At 38.7% G+C, this 17,089-nt stretch overlaps 1 protein-coding gene across 1 annotated transcript in view; it reads right to left on the bottom strand.

The window, feature by feature from the left end:
* Nucleotides 1-6,547: 6,547 nt before the first annotated feature.
* Nucleotides 6,548-17,089, bottom strand: part of NBN (nibrin) — a 58,475-nt gene continuing 47,933 nt past the window's right edge. The window contains exons 17-19 of the mRNA XM_010862212.1: nt 16,538-16,651; nt 8,045-8,094; nt 6,548-6,716 (exon numbers count right to left, since the gene is read on the bottom strand). Of these exons, the coding sequence (XP_010860514.1) occupies nt 6,686-6,716; nt 8,045-8,094; nt 16,538-16,651 (195 nt within the window). The 3' untranslated portion in view covers nt 6,548-6,685. The remainder of the gene's footprint in view (nt 6,717-8,044; nt 8,095-16,537; nt 16,652-17,089) is intronic.

Genomic DNA, 17,089 nt, shown 5'->3' with positions numbered 1-17,089 from the left:
AGGGCTTCTGCCGCACACCGTGCTGCCCAGGACTGCTGCCATCAGTGCCCCTGTCCCCGTGGCAGGCCACCGCTCACCCGGCCTCCACAGGAGACCCTCAGACTCTTGCAGTCTGGCCCAGGCTCCTGAGGTGGTCACCACTCCTTTCCCTGGCTTCCTTTGTGCCCTCCAAGAGTATGCCAAATAGGAGGTTTGATTTTAAATGTGGTTGCACCCCTCCTGCCATTTGTTCTTGGACACGGGGCATCTTTTTCTGGTGGGTTCCAAGATCCTCCTTTCGATGGTTGTCCAGCAGCTAGTTGTCATTTGGTGTTTTCACAGGAGATGAGCGCACATCCTCTGCTCCACCATCTTTCTCTACAGTTAGCATACATTTTCTCGCAATTCAGTAGGACTTTTCATTTTGTTAATAGTTTCCTGTGCTGTGCCAAAGCTTTTTAGTTTGGTGTAGTTGCATTTATTTATGTCTACTTTTGTTTCTCTTGTCTGAGGACATATATCCCCACCAAAAGATATTTGAAAGACTAATGTTAATACACAACCTATGTTTTCTTCTAGGGGTTTTATGGTTTCAGGTGTTACTAAATCTTGAGTCCCTTTTGCGTTGATGTTCGTATATGGTATGAGAAGGTAGTGCAGCTTAATTGTTTTGCATGTAGGTGTCCCAACACCATTTTTTTGAAGAGGCTGTCTTTTTCCCATTGTGTATTCTTGCTTCCTTTGTTGTAGATTAATTGACCATAGAAATATGAGGTCATTTTGGGCTCCCTTATTTTGTCCTAGTACCATAGATCTTTTTATCACTGTAGCTTTGTAGTATGGTTTGAAATCAGAGAGCATAATGCCTTCTCCAGCCTGTTCTTCCAAAATTATTTTGGCTATCTGAGGTCTTTTGTGTTACCATACAGATTTTAAAATTATTTGTCTAATTCTGTGAAAATTAGACAAAATGCCATTGGTATTTGATGGGGATTGCACTGAATCTGTAGATTGCTCTGGGTGATATGGTTATTTTGACATTAACTCATCCAATCCATGAGCATGGTATACCATTCCATTTGCTTGTATCATCTTCAATCTCTTTGATCATTATCTTACACTTTTCTAAGTACGGATTTTTTATATCCTTGGTTAGATTCATTCCTAGATATTTTATTGTTTTTGATGCAAGAGTAAATGGAATAAAAAAAAAACTCTCTAAAAGACTTTGTTATCAGATGTAGAAATCTATGCAACAGATTCCTATATATTAATTTTGTATGCTGCAGTGTTACTGAATTCATTTAGTAGTCCTAATAGTTTGTGGTTTTTTGATGGCATCTTTCAGTTCAGTTCAGTTGCTCAGTTGTGTCCGACTCTTTGCCACCCCATGAACTGCAGCACGCCAGGCCTCCCTGTCCATCACCAACTCCCAGAGTTTACCCAAACCCATGTCCATTGAGTCGGTGATGCCATCCAACCATCTCATCCTCTGTCATCCCCTTCTCCTCCCGCCTTCACTCTTTCCCAGCATCAGGGTCTTTTCAAATGAGTCAGTTCTTTGCATCCGGTGACTAAAGTATTGTAGTTTCAGCTTCAGTATCAGTCCTTCCAGTGAATATTCAGAACTGATTTCCTTTAGGATTCACTGGCTTGATCTCCTTGCAGTCCAAGGGACTCACAAGAATCTTCTCCAACACCACAGTTCAAAAGCATCAATTCTTCAGTACTCAGCTTTCTTTATAGTCCAACTCTCACATCCATACATGACTACTGGAAAAACCATAGCCTTGACTAGACTGACATTTGTTGGCAAAGTAATGTCTCTGCTTTTGAATATGCTGTCTAGGTTGTTCATAACTTTTCTTCCAAGGAGTAAGTGTGTTTTAATTTCATGGCTGCAGTCACCATCTGTGGTGATTTCAGAGCCCGAAAAATAAAGTCTGTCTCCACTGTTTCCCCATCTATTTGCCATGAAGTGATTCCATGGTTTAGAACAATAAAATAACTTAGTAAGTCTGCTTACCCTACATCAACCTCTTATAAAGGTAAGAAAAGTGACTCCACAGCATATTTGTGAATTCACAATTGATAAAAGCCTGAGAAAAGAGCAGTTCAGTTTAGTTCAGTCGCTCAGTCGTGTCCGAATCTGTGACCCCATGAATCGCAGCACGCCAGGCCTCCCTGTCTATCACCAACTCCCGGAGTTCACTCAGACTCACGTCCATTGAGTTGGTGATTCCATCTAGCCATCTCATCCTCTGTTGTCCCCTTCTCCTCCTGCCCCCAATCCCTCCCAGCATCAGAGTCTTAACCAATGAATCAACCCTTTGCGTGAGGTGGACAAAGTACTGGAGTTTCAGCTTTAGCATCATTCCTTCCAAAGAAATCCCAGGGCTGATCTCCTTTAGAATGGACTGGTTGGATCTCCTTGCAGTCCAAGGGACTCTCGAGAGTCCTCTCCAACACTACAGTTCAAAAGCATCAATTCTTCAGTGCTTAGCTTTCTTTCTTCACAGTCCAACTCTCACATCCATACATGACCACAGGAAAAACCATAGCCTTGACTAGACGGACCTTTGTTGGCAAAGTAATGTCTCTGCTTTTGAATATGCTATCTCGGTTGGTCATAACTTTCCTTCCAAGGAGTAACTGTCTTTTAATTTTATGGCTGCAGTCACCATCTGCAGTGATTTTGGAGCCCCCAAAAATAAAGTCTGACACTGTTTTCACTGTTTCCCTGTCTATTTCCCATGAAGTGATGGGACCGGATGCCATGATCTTTGTTTTCTGAATGTTGAGCTTTAAGCCAATTTTTTCACTCTCCTCTTTCACTTTCATCAAGAGGCTTTTTAGTTCCTCTTCACTTTCTGCCATAAGGGTGGTGTCATCTGCATTATCTGAGGTTATTGATATTTCTCCTGGCAATCTTGATTCCAGCTTGTGCTTCTTCCAGCCCAGCATTCCTCATGATGTACTCTGCCTGTAAGTTAAATAAGCAGGGTGACAATATACAGCCTTGACGTACTCCTTTTCCTATTTGGAACCAGTCTGTTTTTCCATGTCCAGTTCTAACTGTTGCTTCCTGACCTGCATTCCAGTTTCTCTAGAGGCAGTTCAGGTGGTCTGGTATTCCTATCTCTTTCAGAATTTTCCACAGTTTATTGTGATCCACACAGTCAAAGGCTTTGGCATAGTCAATAAAGCAGAAATAGATGTTTTTCTGGAACTCTCTTGCTTTTTCAATGATCCAACAGATGTTGGCAATTTGATCTCTGGTTCCTCTGCCTTTTCTAAATCCAGCTTGAACATCTAGAAGTTCACAGTTTACATACTGCTGAAGCCTAGCTTGGAGAATTTTGAGCATTACTTTACTCGCGTGTGAGATGAGTGCAATTGTGTGATAGTTTGAGCATTCTTTGGCATTGCCTTTGTGATTGGAATGAAAACTGACCTTTTCCAGTCCCGTGGCCACTGCTGAGTTTTCCAAATTTGCTGGCAAATTGAGCACAGCACTATCACAGGATCATCTTTCAGGATTTGAAAGAGCTCAACTGGAATTCCATCACCTCCACTAGCTTTGTTTGTAGTGATGCTTTCTAAGGCCCACTTGACTTCACGTTCCAGGATGTCTGGCTTTAGGTGAGTGATTACACCATTGTGATTATCTTGGTCATCAAGATCTTTTTTGTACAGTTCTTCTGTGTATTCTTGCCACCTCTTCTTAATATCTTCTGCTTCTGTTAGGTCCATACCATTTCTGTTCTTTATTGAGCCTATCTTTGCATGAAATGTTCCCTTGGTATCTCTTGGTATAAATGTTCAAAAGCAAATTATACAATCATTCTTGTTAAACTTGGGAGGAGAACATTTTACCTACCTCACAATGTGCTTTGACCTCTTAAGCCATCTGGATCATGATCATTCAAAGAAGCCAAGGTACACTCCCACTTGGGTGGCCACCCACAAGGTTTCAGTTGTCCATTTAGGAAGAAAGGAGGATAGTTCTGGGTGGAAAGAACTTTACAGCTAAAGAAAGGAAAGGGAGTATGCCACTTCAAAAGTGCTGCTGGGCAATGGATAACTGTGAAATTATGGCCAAAGTTTAGGCTACTTCTTCCTTGCCACCACCTAAAGCCCCACATCAAAATGGGGGCAGAGTTCTCATTCATTAAAGAAAGGGAGGTGGCAAGTTTCACCCCCTCTTTCTCCTGAAACACATAAAGGGTTAGGAAAAAAGAGTTCCCCCAAAAATCCAAGGGAAAAGGTACACACCCTATCCAAACATGGCTGTGACTAAAGTTGTTCAGGGCAGAGCTAACAGTTTTATAAAAACTATGTGGCACAGAAGGATCTATGCAAAGCAATGGTAAACATCTTCCATCTATTTAACAATACTTTCTGTGTCAAATAGAACTTTCAGTTCAGTTCAGTCGCTCAGTCGTGTCCGACTCTTTGCAACCCCATGAATCACAGCACTTCAGGCCTCCCTGTCCATCACCAACTCCCGGAGTTCACTCAGACTCACGTCCACTGAGTCAGTGATGCCATCTAGCCATCTCATCCTGTCATCCCCTTCTCCTCCTGCCCCCAATCCCTCCCAGCATCAGAGTCTTTTCCAATGAGTCAACTCTTCGCATGAGGTGGCCAAAGAACTGGAGTTTCAGCTTTAGCATCACTCCTTCCAAAGAAATCCCAGGGCTGATCTCCTTTAGAATGGACTGGTTGGATCTCCTTGCAGTCCAAGGGACTCTCGAGAGTCTTCTCCAACACCACAGTTCAAAAGCATCAATTCTTCAGTGCTCAGCTTTCTTCACAGTCCAACTCTCACATCCATACATGACCACAGGAAAAACCATAGCCCTGACTAGACAGACCTTTGTTGGCAAAGTAATGTCTCTGCTTTTGAATATGCTATCTAGGTTGGTCATAACTTTCCTTCCAAGGAGTAAGCATCTTTTAATTTCATGGCTGCAGTCACCATCTGCAGTCATTTTGGAGCCCCAAAAAATAAAGTATGACACTGTTTCCACTGTTTCCCCATCTATTTGCCATGAAGTGAAGGGACCGGATGCCATGATCTTTGTTTTCTGAATGTTGAGCTTTAAGCCAACTTTTTCACTCTCCACTTTCACTTTCATCAAGAGGCTTTGTAGTTTCTCTTCACTTTCTGCCATAACAATGGTGTCATCTGCATATCTGAAGTTATTGATATTTCTCCCAGAAATCTTGATTCCAGCTTGTGCTTCTTCCAGCCCAGTGTTTATCATGTACTCTGTATATACATTTAAAACACTTGGACCACCAGTTCTGGAGTGTTTTGAGCTTTTAGACTACTCCTAAAGGGAACAGAGACTGTTAGGAGTGTAGAGAGACCATTATTCATTTATCTTCGAATTCTTTCAGTGTTGTGGACAGCATTATGAATACACATTTAATAATGTTTCTTTAACAAAGAATTTGAAGGGATAATGAAACAAAAATAAATAAGAAAAATCTAAGACATTTACAAACTTTCTCCTGAAAGGAAATAACATGTTCTGAAGGCTGGTCAAGAGTGCAAAGGGCCTTAGTCAGGTATTTAAATATGTTGACTTCCCTTGCCTGAAATAGTGGAACATTAGATCTTCCATGAAGACTTAACAACAATACAAATTAATTTATGATATAACTTTTCATGCTAGGCTATCTCTCATAGCCTGTTTGTTAGGGTGGCAGAATCTATGTGAAACTAGGAAGTTTTCAGTCAGTATAAAAAGCATGCTCTATCTCCTAGGACAAAATATATCAGTCTTTAGAGTAGACAAAAAGACTTTACCCTAATTAAAATGTACAGTGAAAGCTGTCTATATGAAAAAATTTGGAAAAACAAAGTTTTTCCTCACCATCTCCCTTTTAGGTAGAAAGAAGACAACCTTACCATTTCTACTTTTTAGATTAAAAAAGCTAGGATTCTAAAAAGCTCAACTTTTTAGAGTGTTACTCAATACCCAGTTTAGTAAGACCACCAAACAGGTCTTATCTCATTTTAGGGAGATATATCCCCAGGCTTGATGACATCCTCCACTGTCATTTCCAATATTAGAAAAATATGTGGGTGGCATCTTCAATACTAGAATCCATTTCACTTGGGTTACTTCAGTTCAGGAAAGACTACAGGATAATGGAAAAGAAAAAATGATAAAAAGGAAAAATACTATGCTTTGATATTACTATAACCTTCCAATCTAGTCAATAAAAAAGAGTAAGGTATATAACACTGTATCATTTCTATAGGAAATTACTGGAAAATGATATGCATAGAAATTTGAATAGGCACTAAAAATCTCTGTAAAGAAATGAGTATCATGCATTTTTTTCAGAGGCAAGGAAACAGACAGCCAGGACAGAGGTAGAAGGGAAACTTTTTAAGCTTTTACCTTTTTATACTTTTAGAATTTTGAACTATGACTATATTAACTATTCAATAAGTTAAAATCACATTTAAAAATGAGAAAAAATTATAAAAGATGAGATGACAAAGACTAAAACAGAATAAACAATACTAATGGTCCCAAACAAAAGAAACTGAGTTTTGTGCATTTTATTTAACAAATTTAGGCCATAAACTTAAACCTTCTATACATGATATGAATGTACTGCAGAGGAAACTTGAAGTAAATACTAAACAGGAAATGTTTTTCTGTGGCTTCTTCATAAAACCTTGTTATCTTCTCCTTTTAACATTAGGATTGTATCTGTAAAGAAAGAAACTGAGTCAAATGATATCTAGATAAATGATAGTGTTCCTTTCACAAGTTAAAGGGCTTTCAAAATATAGACATGCTTTGGCAAACAGAATGACAATGCCAGTTTTATCCCTAGGATCAAATATTAAGCAAAGACATTTTTTATTGTCATTTATCCTTTTGATGTTGCTTTGATGACTATTTGGTAAAAGTAAAACATCATGAAAAATCCTGTAAAAGCCTCAAAGTAATTAATGAAAACAACAGTTGAAAAATTAATACATTTTTATACTTCATCCAGACTAGCTGCAAACAGATCTCTCCACTCCCACATTAAATTCTACCATTTGCCCAAAAGAGCATAATGAACCTAAAATATAATTATGTTATAAAAGTCTCCTATAGCAACTGAACAAATGTAGTTGGGTATCTGACTATACTTATGAAAAATCAGCACTATTTGTCAACATTTTCATCAATGATTCATACTTTCAATAATGAAATTAAAAATCAAATTGGCTATAAAACAAGACTCAAAATTACAGTATTTCTTGGGAAAATGTTATTCCACCCTAGCCAGTATCTACCTACAATATTGTATTTTATGCATATTTGAGAGCTAATTATTATGAAGCTTGTTGGGCCTGCAAGCATGCTGAAAATGTTAAATCTGAATTAAATTATTATTACCCATTATAAGTCCTCTAATCCTCTCACAACAACCTGCTTTGAAATTCTAATCCAGCTTCTTATTTTCATGTCTGGTATTTTACTTATCTTATTCCAAACTCCATTCATTCATAATTCTTTCTACTCAGGGCTAAAAATCTCACGTGTCACTCAAATTCACCCAGCTCAGGAACCTTCATTGTCTAAATGCCCCACGGTGGTGGTGGTTTGGTTGCTAAGTCATGTCTGACTCTTGCAACCCCGTGGTCTGCAGCCCACCAGGCTCCACTGTCCATGGCACTTCCCAGCAGGAATACTGGAGTGGGTTGCCATTTCCTTTTCCAGGGGATCTTCTAGACCCAGGGATCAAACTGCATCTCCTGCACTAGCAGGTGGATTGTCCACCACTGAGCCACCAGGGAAGCCCAAATGCCCATATATATTTTAAACATCTTGTGATATAGTACAAGGGAATTAAGCCCAAGCCTTTATCCAGTAGTAAAGAGGTGTTCAAGTAGTTAAAAAAAATTAAAAACAAAACAAAATATTATTTAGGTGAAGGTACCAAATGTCTAATTTTAAGGAAAGGGGTCGAAATATTTAAACTCTATCAACAGAACTGAGTGTTATATACAAAAATTCACAAGAAAAGTGAAATTAAACTTTACCTAAAGAGGTCATCAGCAAGAGAGTCTTCTTTTGCATGCTGATTTTGAACCTGTCAAAATTAACATAATTTCAAAGATTTGCTCAATGACGAATATACTGTTAATGAAACTGCCATGCTGGTTGACTGCAGAGGTTAATAGCCGCCTGTTGCTCCGGCTAAGCCATGAGAAAATCACCATAGGAAAAGAATAAAAGCAAAATATAGCAATACAGCATGACCCAAATAAAAGTACATTGGGTTGATTCGTTGGGGTCCTCATACCCTGCTAAACTAAAGAAAAACAGCGTGGACCTTGGAATGCCAAATCAGCCCAAGTTCAGAACATTGCTTGTGCACACACCAAGATGTTTTCCCAAAGCATATGCGGGTCTATGACCTCCAGTTAGGTGACAGCCCTTGTACAAAAAAATAACAAAGGTAGTTTAAAGTAATCAATAAAATGGGAGACATGACCAGGGACACAGGAGGTTGACTTCATGCTGCACAACAGATTCTTTCTGTTGCCAAGACACGAAATAAACATGATGGGGCTCCAAGGAACAGGACTCTTGATCCAAGAGGTCTTGAGTTCCCTGGTCCCATCTTTAAAACTTAAATTTTTCCCCAACTGTGCGTCGACCACTTTTGACTCCTACCTGCTGCGGCAGCTGCAGCAGCTGACCACATTCTGGAGGTCGCCACTTCTCACCCATTCAACAGATCCGTTCCATTTTCCCTTCATGCCAAGATTATTGCAGAAGTCCCCTAATCAAATTTCTCCAGCAAGTCTCCTCTCAAAGGCAACCAACACATATACTGCTAGTTTGTTAAGTTTTTAAACATTTTTTTTCCAGCAAAACTCTTTTACTAAATGAAATGTCAATGTTTTGAGATCATACCACTGACAGAAGCCTGCGCCTTCAACCAGAGCAGCTCTCCAGTTAAAGTGGCTCTCCTCACAGTCCCAAATCAGGCCTCAGAAACTGCTACTAAATTACCTCATCCACAAAATAATTTTACACACAAGCTCACCAAACTGCTAAAGCACCTTTGAGACTTAGGACTGGAAATACCCTGAGCTGTGTGCACCCTTCCTCAAGTCCAGCTGTGATCTTATTGTGTGCCATTCAAAACCCTTCAATGACTTCCCCAACATACCAAAGAAAACACACACTCTTGAGTCTGACGACCCCTAAATGGGAAAGGGTCTTCATGACCTGGCTCCATTCTACTTTCTCAATCACTTCTCACCCTCTTCTTCCTGAACCCTATTAAAGCCAGATAAACTGAATCACATAGAGACAAAACACCACACACACCTCCCAACAAACATACTGGCCTCTCTCTGCTTTTGTTCATGTTTCTTCCTCTATCTAGAAATTACTTCCTTTTCCTCCTCTTTCCAAAGCTGACCATCTTTCAAGGTGCATTTGCTCAATAATTATTTACTGCCTCCTATGTGTCAAGGAACATGTTCTTCACCTCTTGAACAATGGCTTTCTGAGTCTCTTCATTTAAAAATAAGTCTGACACTGCCATGATTGAAATGCATAACCAACAGGGACCACTGCTCAGTGTGCTGTGGCAGCCTGGATGGGAGGGGACGGATACACGCATGTGAAGGGACTCGTGCCTGAGCACCTTCACAGTTCACCCGAAACTGTCACAACACTGTTAACCAGCTATACCCCAATACAAAATAAATAGCTTAAAAACATAAAAATAAGTCTGATATGAAGAACGCCCACAAAACTTTAGCTATGTGCTCCTAGATTCTTATCAATTTCTACTTTCTGTTACAATTATTTGTATCATGTCTCCACTAAAGAAGTGTAAGTTCACTGAATGCAGCTATTGTTTGTTTACTATAAATAATTTACATTTATGTATTTCTAGATACTATCTTAAAACAGTTTCTAAGAAAAACTCACTTAATCTTCATATAACTTCATTACTATTTTACACTATTACCCCAATTTTAACCAATAAGTAACAGAGACTTGCTGCTGCTGCTAAGTCACTTCAGTCGTGTCCGACTCTGTGCGACCCCAGAGACAGCAGCCCACCAGGCTCCGCCGCCCCTGGGATTCTCCAGGCAAGAACACTGGAGTGGGTTGCCATTGCCTTCTCCGAAGGAACAGAGACTTAGGTTAAGAAAAATCAGAAAACTGTCATATGCAAGAACTGGGATTGACCAGGTCTACTTGAATAAGAGCACAGCTTATACTTGCAGGGATTCAAACTTACCAGGATGATTTCCTATTCATAAAATGAAATGTCAAAATGAAATTACATCTTTTTACGTTGTCTAATAAGTACAGCAGAACACAAATGGAAGACACAAATAGATGGAGATATATACCATGCTCTTGGATTGTAAAAATCTATATTGTGAAAATGAGTATACCTAAATACCAAAATGAGTATTACCCAAAGCAATTACCCATTCAATGCAGTCCCTATCAAATGACCAAAAGTAGTTTTCACAGAATTAGAACAAATAATTTCACAATTTGTATGGAAACACAAAAGACTCTGGATAGCCAAAGCAATCTTGAGAAAGAAGAACAGAACTAGAGGAATCAACTGTCTTGACTTCAGACTATACTACAAAGCTACAGTCATCAAGACAGTATAGTATTAGTACAAAGACAGAAATATAGATCACTGGAACAAAACAGAAAGTCCAGAGATAAATCCACAAACCTATGGACACCTTATCTTTGACAAAGGAGGCAAAAATAAACAATAGAGAAAAGACAGTCTCTTCAACAAGTGGTGCTGGGAAAACTGGTGAACTACGTAAAAGAGTGAGACTGGAACACTTTCTGACAGCACACACAGAAATAAGCTCCAAGGGGGTTAGAGACCTAAATGTGAGACCAGACACTATGCAGAGTACTCTTCAACATAAATCACAGCCACAGCCTCTATGACCCACTTCCTAGAGTAATGGAAATAAAAACAAAAATAAGCAAATGGGACCTACTTAAAAGCTTTTGCTCAATGAATAAAACTATAAGCAAAGTGAGAAGACAGCTCTCAGAAAAGGATAAAATAGTAGCAAATGAAACAACTGACAAAGAATCTCCAAATGTACAAGCAGTTCAATACCAGAAAAACAAACAGCCTAATCAAAAAGTGGGCAAAAGACCTAAACAGCTATTTCTCCAAAGAAGACATACAGAAGGCTAATAACACATGAAAAGATGCTCAACATCACTCATTATCAGAGAAATGAAAATCAAAACCACAATGAGGTATCATCTCACACTGGTCAGAATGCCCATCATCAAAAAGTCTACAAACAACAAATGCTGGAGAGGGTGTGGAGAAAAGGGAATCATTTTACACTGTTGGTGGGAATGCAAACTGATACAACCACTATAGAGAAGAGTATGGAGATTCCTTAAAAAACTGAATAGAAATGCCATACAGCCCAGCAATCCCACTGCTGGGCATATACCTGATGGAAACCAGAATTGAAAGAGACACATGTACCCAAATGTTCACTGCCACACTATTTATAATAGTTAGGAGATGGAAGCAACCTAGATGTCCACTGACAGATGAATGGATAAGGAAGCTGGGATACATACACACAGTGGAATATTACTCAGCTATAGAAAGGAACGCATTTGAGTCAGTTCTAATGAGATGGATGACTCTGGAACCTATTATAGAGTGAAGTAAGTCAGAAAGAGAAAGACAAATACTGTATATTAACTCTATATGGAATTTAGAAGATCCTACATTCAGGGCAGCAAAGGAGACACAGATGTAAAGAACACTTTTGGACTCAGTGGGAGAAAGCAAGGGTGGGATGATGTGAAAGAAGAGCATTGAGACATGTACATTACCATATGTAAAACAGATGACCAGTGCAAGTTCCATGCATGAAGCAGGGCACCCAAAGTCAGTGCTCTGGGACAACCTAGAGGGACAGGGTGGGAAGGGAGGTGGGAGAGGGGTTTACGACGCAGGTGACACATGTACACCTATGGACGATTCATGTTGATGTATGGCAAAACCATCACAATATTGTAAAGCAATTATCCTCTAATTAAAATAAATTAGTTAAAAAAGAAAAATCAGCTTTATTTTGTATATCTAAGTAAAACTATTAAGTAAAATAGTGTTAAAAAACAGAAATAAATGTCATTCCTATTACTGGCATTTTTCAGTGGCTTGGGAGAACTACATATCACAGTCTTTCAAAATCCAAATCAGGTTGGGTAGAATTCAAAGAGTTATTATGTTTAATGCACAGAATGAACATATCCTATATTCAAAGAGAGTATGGGAACTAAGTGATAGTGAAAACTAAGACTGGTCTGCAGTAAAAGGAGAAAGAAGGACTTAACAAAACAAAAGGCAGGGAACACAGAAGAGTAGCTAGAGCAAGCACAGGGAAATGAGGCATCAAGGCAGTAGCACATGTGTATAGGAGCTGTAGCCATGCAGAAGAATAAAGCCAACTCTATTATCTGAGAGAGCAAACTCTTAGAGTACCTGAAATTGCTCTAGAAAAAAAAAGGAGATTTGGTAGAATAAATCTAGAACACAGTCTCTCTACTAATGCTAATGAAATAAAAGAAAGAAACAAGTCAGCAGCTGCACCATCATTCTCTCAGCTTCACCCCATCCAAGAACAAATAACACTCACCAGTTATAAACTAATCAAGATGCAGACTTCAAAAACATGGCCATGCAAAGAACCCAAAGACTAATGCAACGGATTCCTAACACTCCTCCAACTCATTAAAAGGTGCTACAGAACTGTCCACACCTGAGAATTCTTACTAATACTACAAATTTGGGAAAGAGCAGACTGAGCAGGAAAGAGAAAACAACTCCTGGTGGACTGCTGGGAGGGGACTAATGGCACGGAGAAGTGAGTAAGTGGGACTGACACTGACCAAAGACAGGCTCCAGGCATCCCTGACAGATCAGGCAAATAACCTGAAATACTAGGTTCTTCTCTTCACTCCCTGGTACATATTTAACCCATTCTCAGAAAGAGCAGCACATAGCTTTACCTGACCACCCCACCACTCCCACGTCAATTCAGTGCTTTCAGGCAACAGCAAGTAGATGGGCCGTGCTACGTGCCTTTGACTGAATACGTTGCCATACTGACAAGTATAGGGCAGGAGTGATTTTAACTACATTCAATTTCTGCCTCAAACTGCTTCCTTTTTAAATAATTTTATTTATTTACTTTTGGCTGTGCTGGGTCTTCACTGCTACGCAGGCTTTTCTCTAGTTGCGGCAAGTGGGGGCTTCTCCACTTGTCGTGCACGGGCTTCTCACTGAGGCGGCTTCTCCCGTTGTGGAGCACGGGCTCTAGGGGGTGTGGGCTCAGGAGTTGCGGCTCTGAGGCTCCAGAGCACGGGCTCAGTACTTGTGGCTCACGGGCTTAGCTGCTTGGCAGCATGTGGGATCTTCCCACATTAGGGATCGAACCCATGTCTCCTGCACTGGCAGGAGAATTCTTTACCACTGAGCCACCAGGGAAGCCCCAAACTGGTTTTAGAATGTAATCCCTGCATAAGACATCACACGCCGTGTCACACAGCAAACAGTATCTGGACAGGTATTTTACTTTAAATAGCGGCAAAATTAAAGAAAACAGCAAAGCCACTCCACATCTAGATGGGAAAAAGAGAGAGACTAGAACAGAACATGCCAAAGACAGTTAAAGAACCTGGTCTGTAAGAAACAATAACCCATGAATAAGACACATAAAATTAACAAGAACATGAAAGCAATAAAATAAGAACAAAAAAGTTAAATGATAGGAAAAACACAATGAAATGAAATGGGAATGAATGCTAAGTAAACAACTGAAACTGTAACGATACCATTTCAGAATTAAGAAATGAGAAATAGCTAACACAGTTTCCACTATTGTAAATGTTGTATTAAGTAGTATCTTATGTAATTCTCACAAAAAGCCTGTGAAATGGAGGTACTATTATTGTTCCCATTATGCATAGGAGGAGACAGAGGAATAATAATAATAATGTTTAAATGGGTAATTAGGATTTTAATTATTTCTAATTAGGTATAATGAAGTCAAGATCACATAACATAGCTGGTGAGGAATAGAACATATACAACTGAAATTTGAATTTCTGATATAGTTAAAGAGCTTAAAGAAAACCACAATGAATTTAATAAAGGAGAGTAATGTCTTAAATGTAGTGATCCCAGCAAATATAAAAATGTCTTTAAGGAGGTAATGCAAAAGTTCCTTGAAATAAAAAAGAACTGCATCTACAAATCAAAATCGCATACTGTATCGCAGGAAACAAGAAGGAAGAATGATCAATACTGAGATATACTCTGATTGTTACTGACTTTCAGACCTGCGAAGGAATATGGTAGACATGCAAGTCACCTAAAAAGAGGGGAAAGGGCCCTGGCATGAGGTGGGGGTGCGGAAGTACAAATAATTTCTGCACTCTTCACAGCAAGGAGTCAACAAACAATTATCTAAAAGCAATATGCACTTTGAAGCAAAAACTGATTCTAACCTGACAGTGTTTTTCTTTAGGGGTCTCAGGAAATACCTAGAAAGAAGAAACAGTCATACAAGTTCAGCAGTGCTTTCACTTTTACTTCTTTCGATCAATCTGTCTCCCTCTTCCCCTCCTCAATAAAGAGATGTCTAGAACATTATGCATTTGACGTTTAAATGGATAACTGGGATTTTAAGTTCTTCATTCTTTTGTTTACTATTATAATTCTTTGGAATGCACATCTATAAAATAAGAAAGCAAATTATTCTTTCAAAAAATAAAGAACTAAAGGATGGTATATCCATTCTTCCATTTTCTGACAGTTAATAATCCTGACAACCCTATTTTTTGAGTGACCTAACAATTTTTTGATTTTAAAAAAAGCATGTTTAAAGACAAATTTCTGAATACTACATTTAACCCATAATAAAGCAAAATATAAGTCCTGAGATGTTGTCAAGTACCAAAGCTAGCTTTTGTCCTGCCCTGTGGGGATATGCAAACCACAAAAACCCAGGCTCTCCTTTGATATCTGTGTGGGAAATGAGCATTATGAAAGAAAACCCAAGACAAGGAATAAAGGACTCCACCATTAAAGGGTAAAACGGGAACAAACTCTACAACACACAAAAAACACCACAAATAAACTTGCTTGTCTTGACCCTGATACAAACTGAAAGAAAGAAATTTTTTAAAATCTCACTAAGTTTATAATGACAGGTGAGCCTTCACTCAAGCTTCAGGTCCAAATATGTACTAACTAGCTGAATGGTCCAAAAACATTACAAGCAGAGATTAAAGGAGTCTCATATTTCTGGAGGAAATAAATCTGAAATTAGACTTAAGGATTCCCAACAGATCAAGTTCCCAAAGAAAATGAGCAGTTCACATTCAAAGATGACAAATACGTATTTGGAAACAAGGCACCCTGAGAGAGAACTAGATTAAACATATCAACACTTTAGGTACTTAATATAAAACAGAAGCTTTAAAATATCAGCAGGGAACAAGATTTAGAAATAAATGAAATGCACTTTCAGAAATGAAACCACACAGTATGATGAATGAAAACTCAATGGATGACCGAAATACCAACCAGACAGATCTGACGAGAGAAGTACTAAACTGGAAGACAATCTGAAGAAATTATCAAAAGTAAAATCCAAAGAAACAAAGCAGTGAAATATCTAGAAAGGAGGTAAGACACATTGAGGAGAAACAGGGACTTATGTCACATCAGAGCTCAAGAAAGTGATACTGCCCCTGCTCCCCAGTTACCAAACAGCCTGCCAATACCATCAGTGGAGCCACCTTTAGTTTCCAGGAACAGTGGGTAATCAGGCAATACGAAGAGCCGAGAAGACGACTTTCTGACTTTGGATGTGGCCTCTGATTCTCTTTCAACTCAGTGGTCACGGGTTTCTGAATTCTTAACTGCCATGTAGTACTTCTATACTAAAAGGCTCCTCGGTTTAATGAATTTTTGTTCAATTCTTCAGTTTAAAAAAAGGGGTTGAAAGAATTATGGATCAGGTGGACAGTCCTGTTATAGAATATACACTAGGGACTCACAACACCCAGAAAGTAAAGGAAGCATATTTTTGTATTCTCTCCTCTGAGTTCTCATTAGAGTTTATAAACACATGCAGCTGATTATCTGTAAAACAGTGAGTTTTTGGAAACCACATCCTAACATGGAGAGCTGTATAGCTGTTCATATTTTCCCAAAAGAGCAATTTTATAACTGAGGTTTGGGTTCCTGAGACGTAGGTAGCAAATTAGTTGCACATACGATCAGTAAATTTAGAAGTCCCTTAAAGAACTGTTATGGAAAGCTGCAAATTAATCTTAACTGTAACTCAGGAATTTTTCTGAATGAATAACCTTAGGTCACTTATCTTAAGTTTGGTTTTTAAGAAGAATTTGCTCTAAGGAAATCACCAGGGATCAAACAATCAAACAAGTTACTGGGTCTGGTTCCTACTAACCTCCATTTCCTGCCTCAACCACTCTTCTAATTCTGTATTCTTTCGAGCATGATGAGCTATTAGATCTGATCCTCCAATGATGTGTGGAAGTTTTCCTGCTCCAGGAAATGTGACCTGTAAAACAGTAAACCTTGTTAAATGCACTAAAAAATTAAGACAATCATATTAAAAAAAAAAAAAACTTAAAAACAAAAAGACTGTAAATCACATGTAAGTACTAAACATATTTATATCCCATAAATGAAAATGAGTGAAAGAGGGAGGAAACTGAGTCATTTCATTGATTTGAGTATATACAGAAAAATTCAGACAAATCCTTTCATTAGAGGCAATCCTGTTAAACTTCTTTTAGTATAAAAATTTAATTTCTTTTAGTCTCAAAAAATTTCCTTGGCCAAGGATATTAGTATTTTTAAGGGTTTTAAATTTTTCCAAACTATTTTCCAGAAGTTTGTACTACTTTATACTTCACCACTCCTGTGCCAGCAGTGAATATTATATTGCTTTTTATGTGGTTAACTTCATTAATTAAAAAATTTAGTATGTCTTTGC

The sequence above is a fragment of the Bison bison genome, unplaced genomic scaffold (genome assembly GCF_000754665.1).
Source record: "Bison bison bison isolate TAMUID 2011002044 unplaced genomic scaffold, Bison_UMD1.0 scf7180017858048, whole genome shotgun sequence".
NCBI classification, from domain to species: domain Eukaryota; kingdom Metazoa; phylum Chordata; class Mammalia; order Artiodactyla; family Bovidae; genus Bison; species Bison bison.
This window is presented reverse-complemented; position numbering and strand designations above follow the sequence as displayed.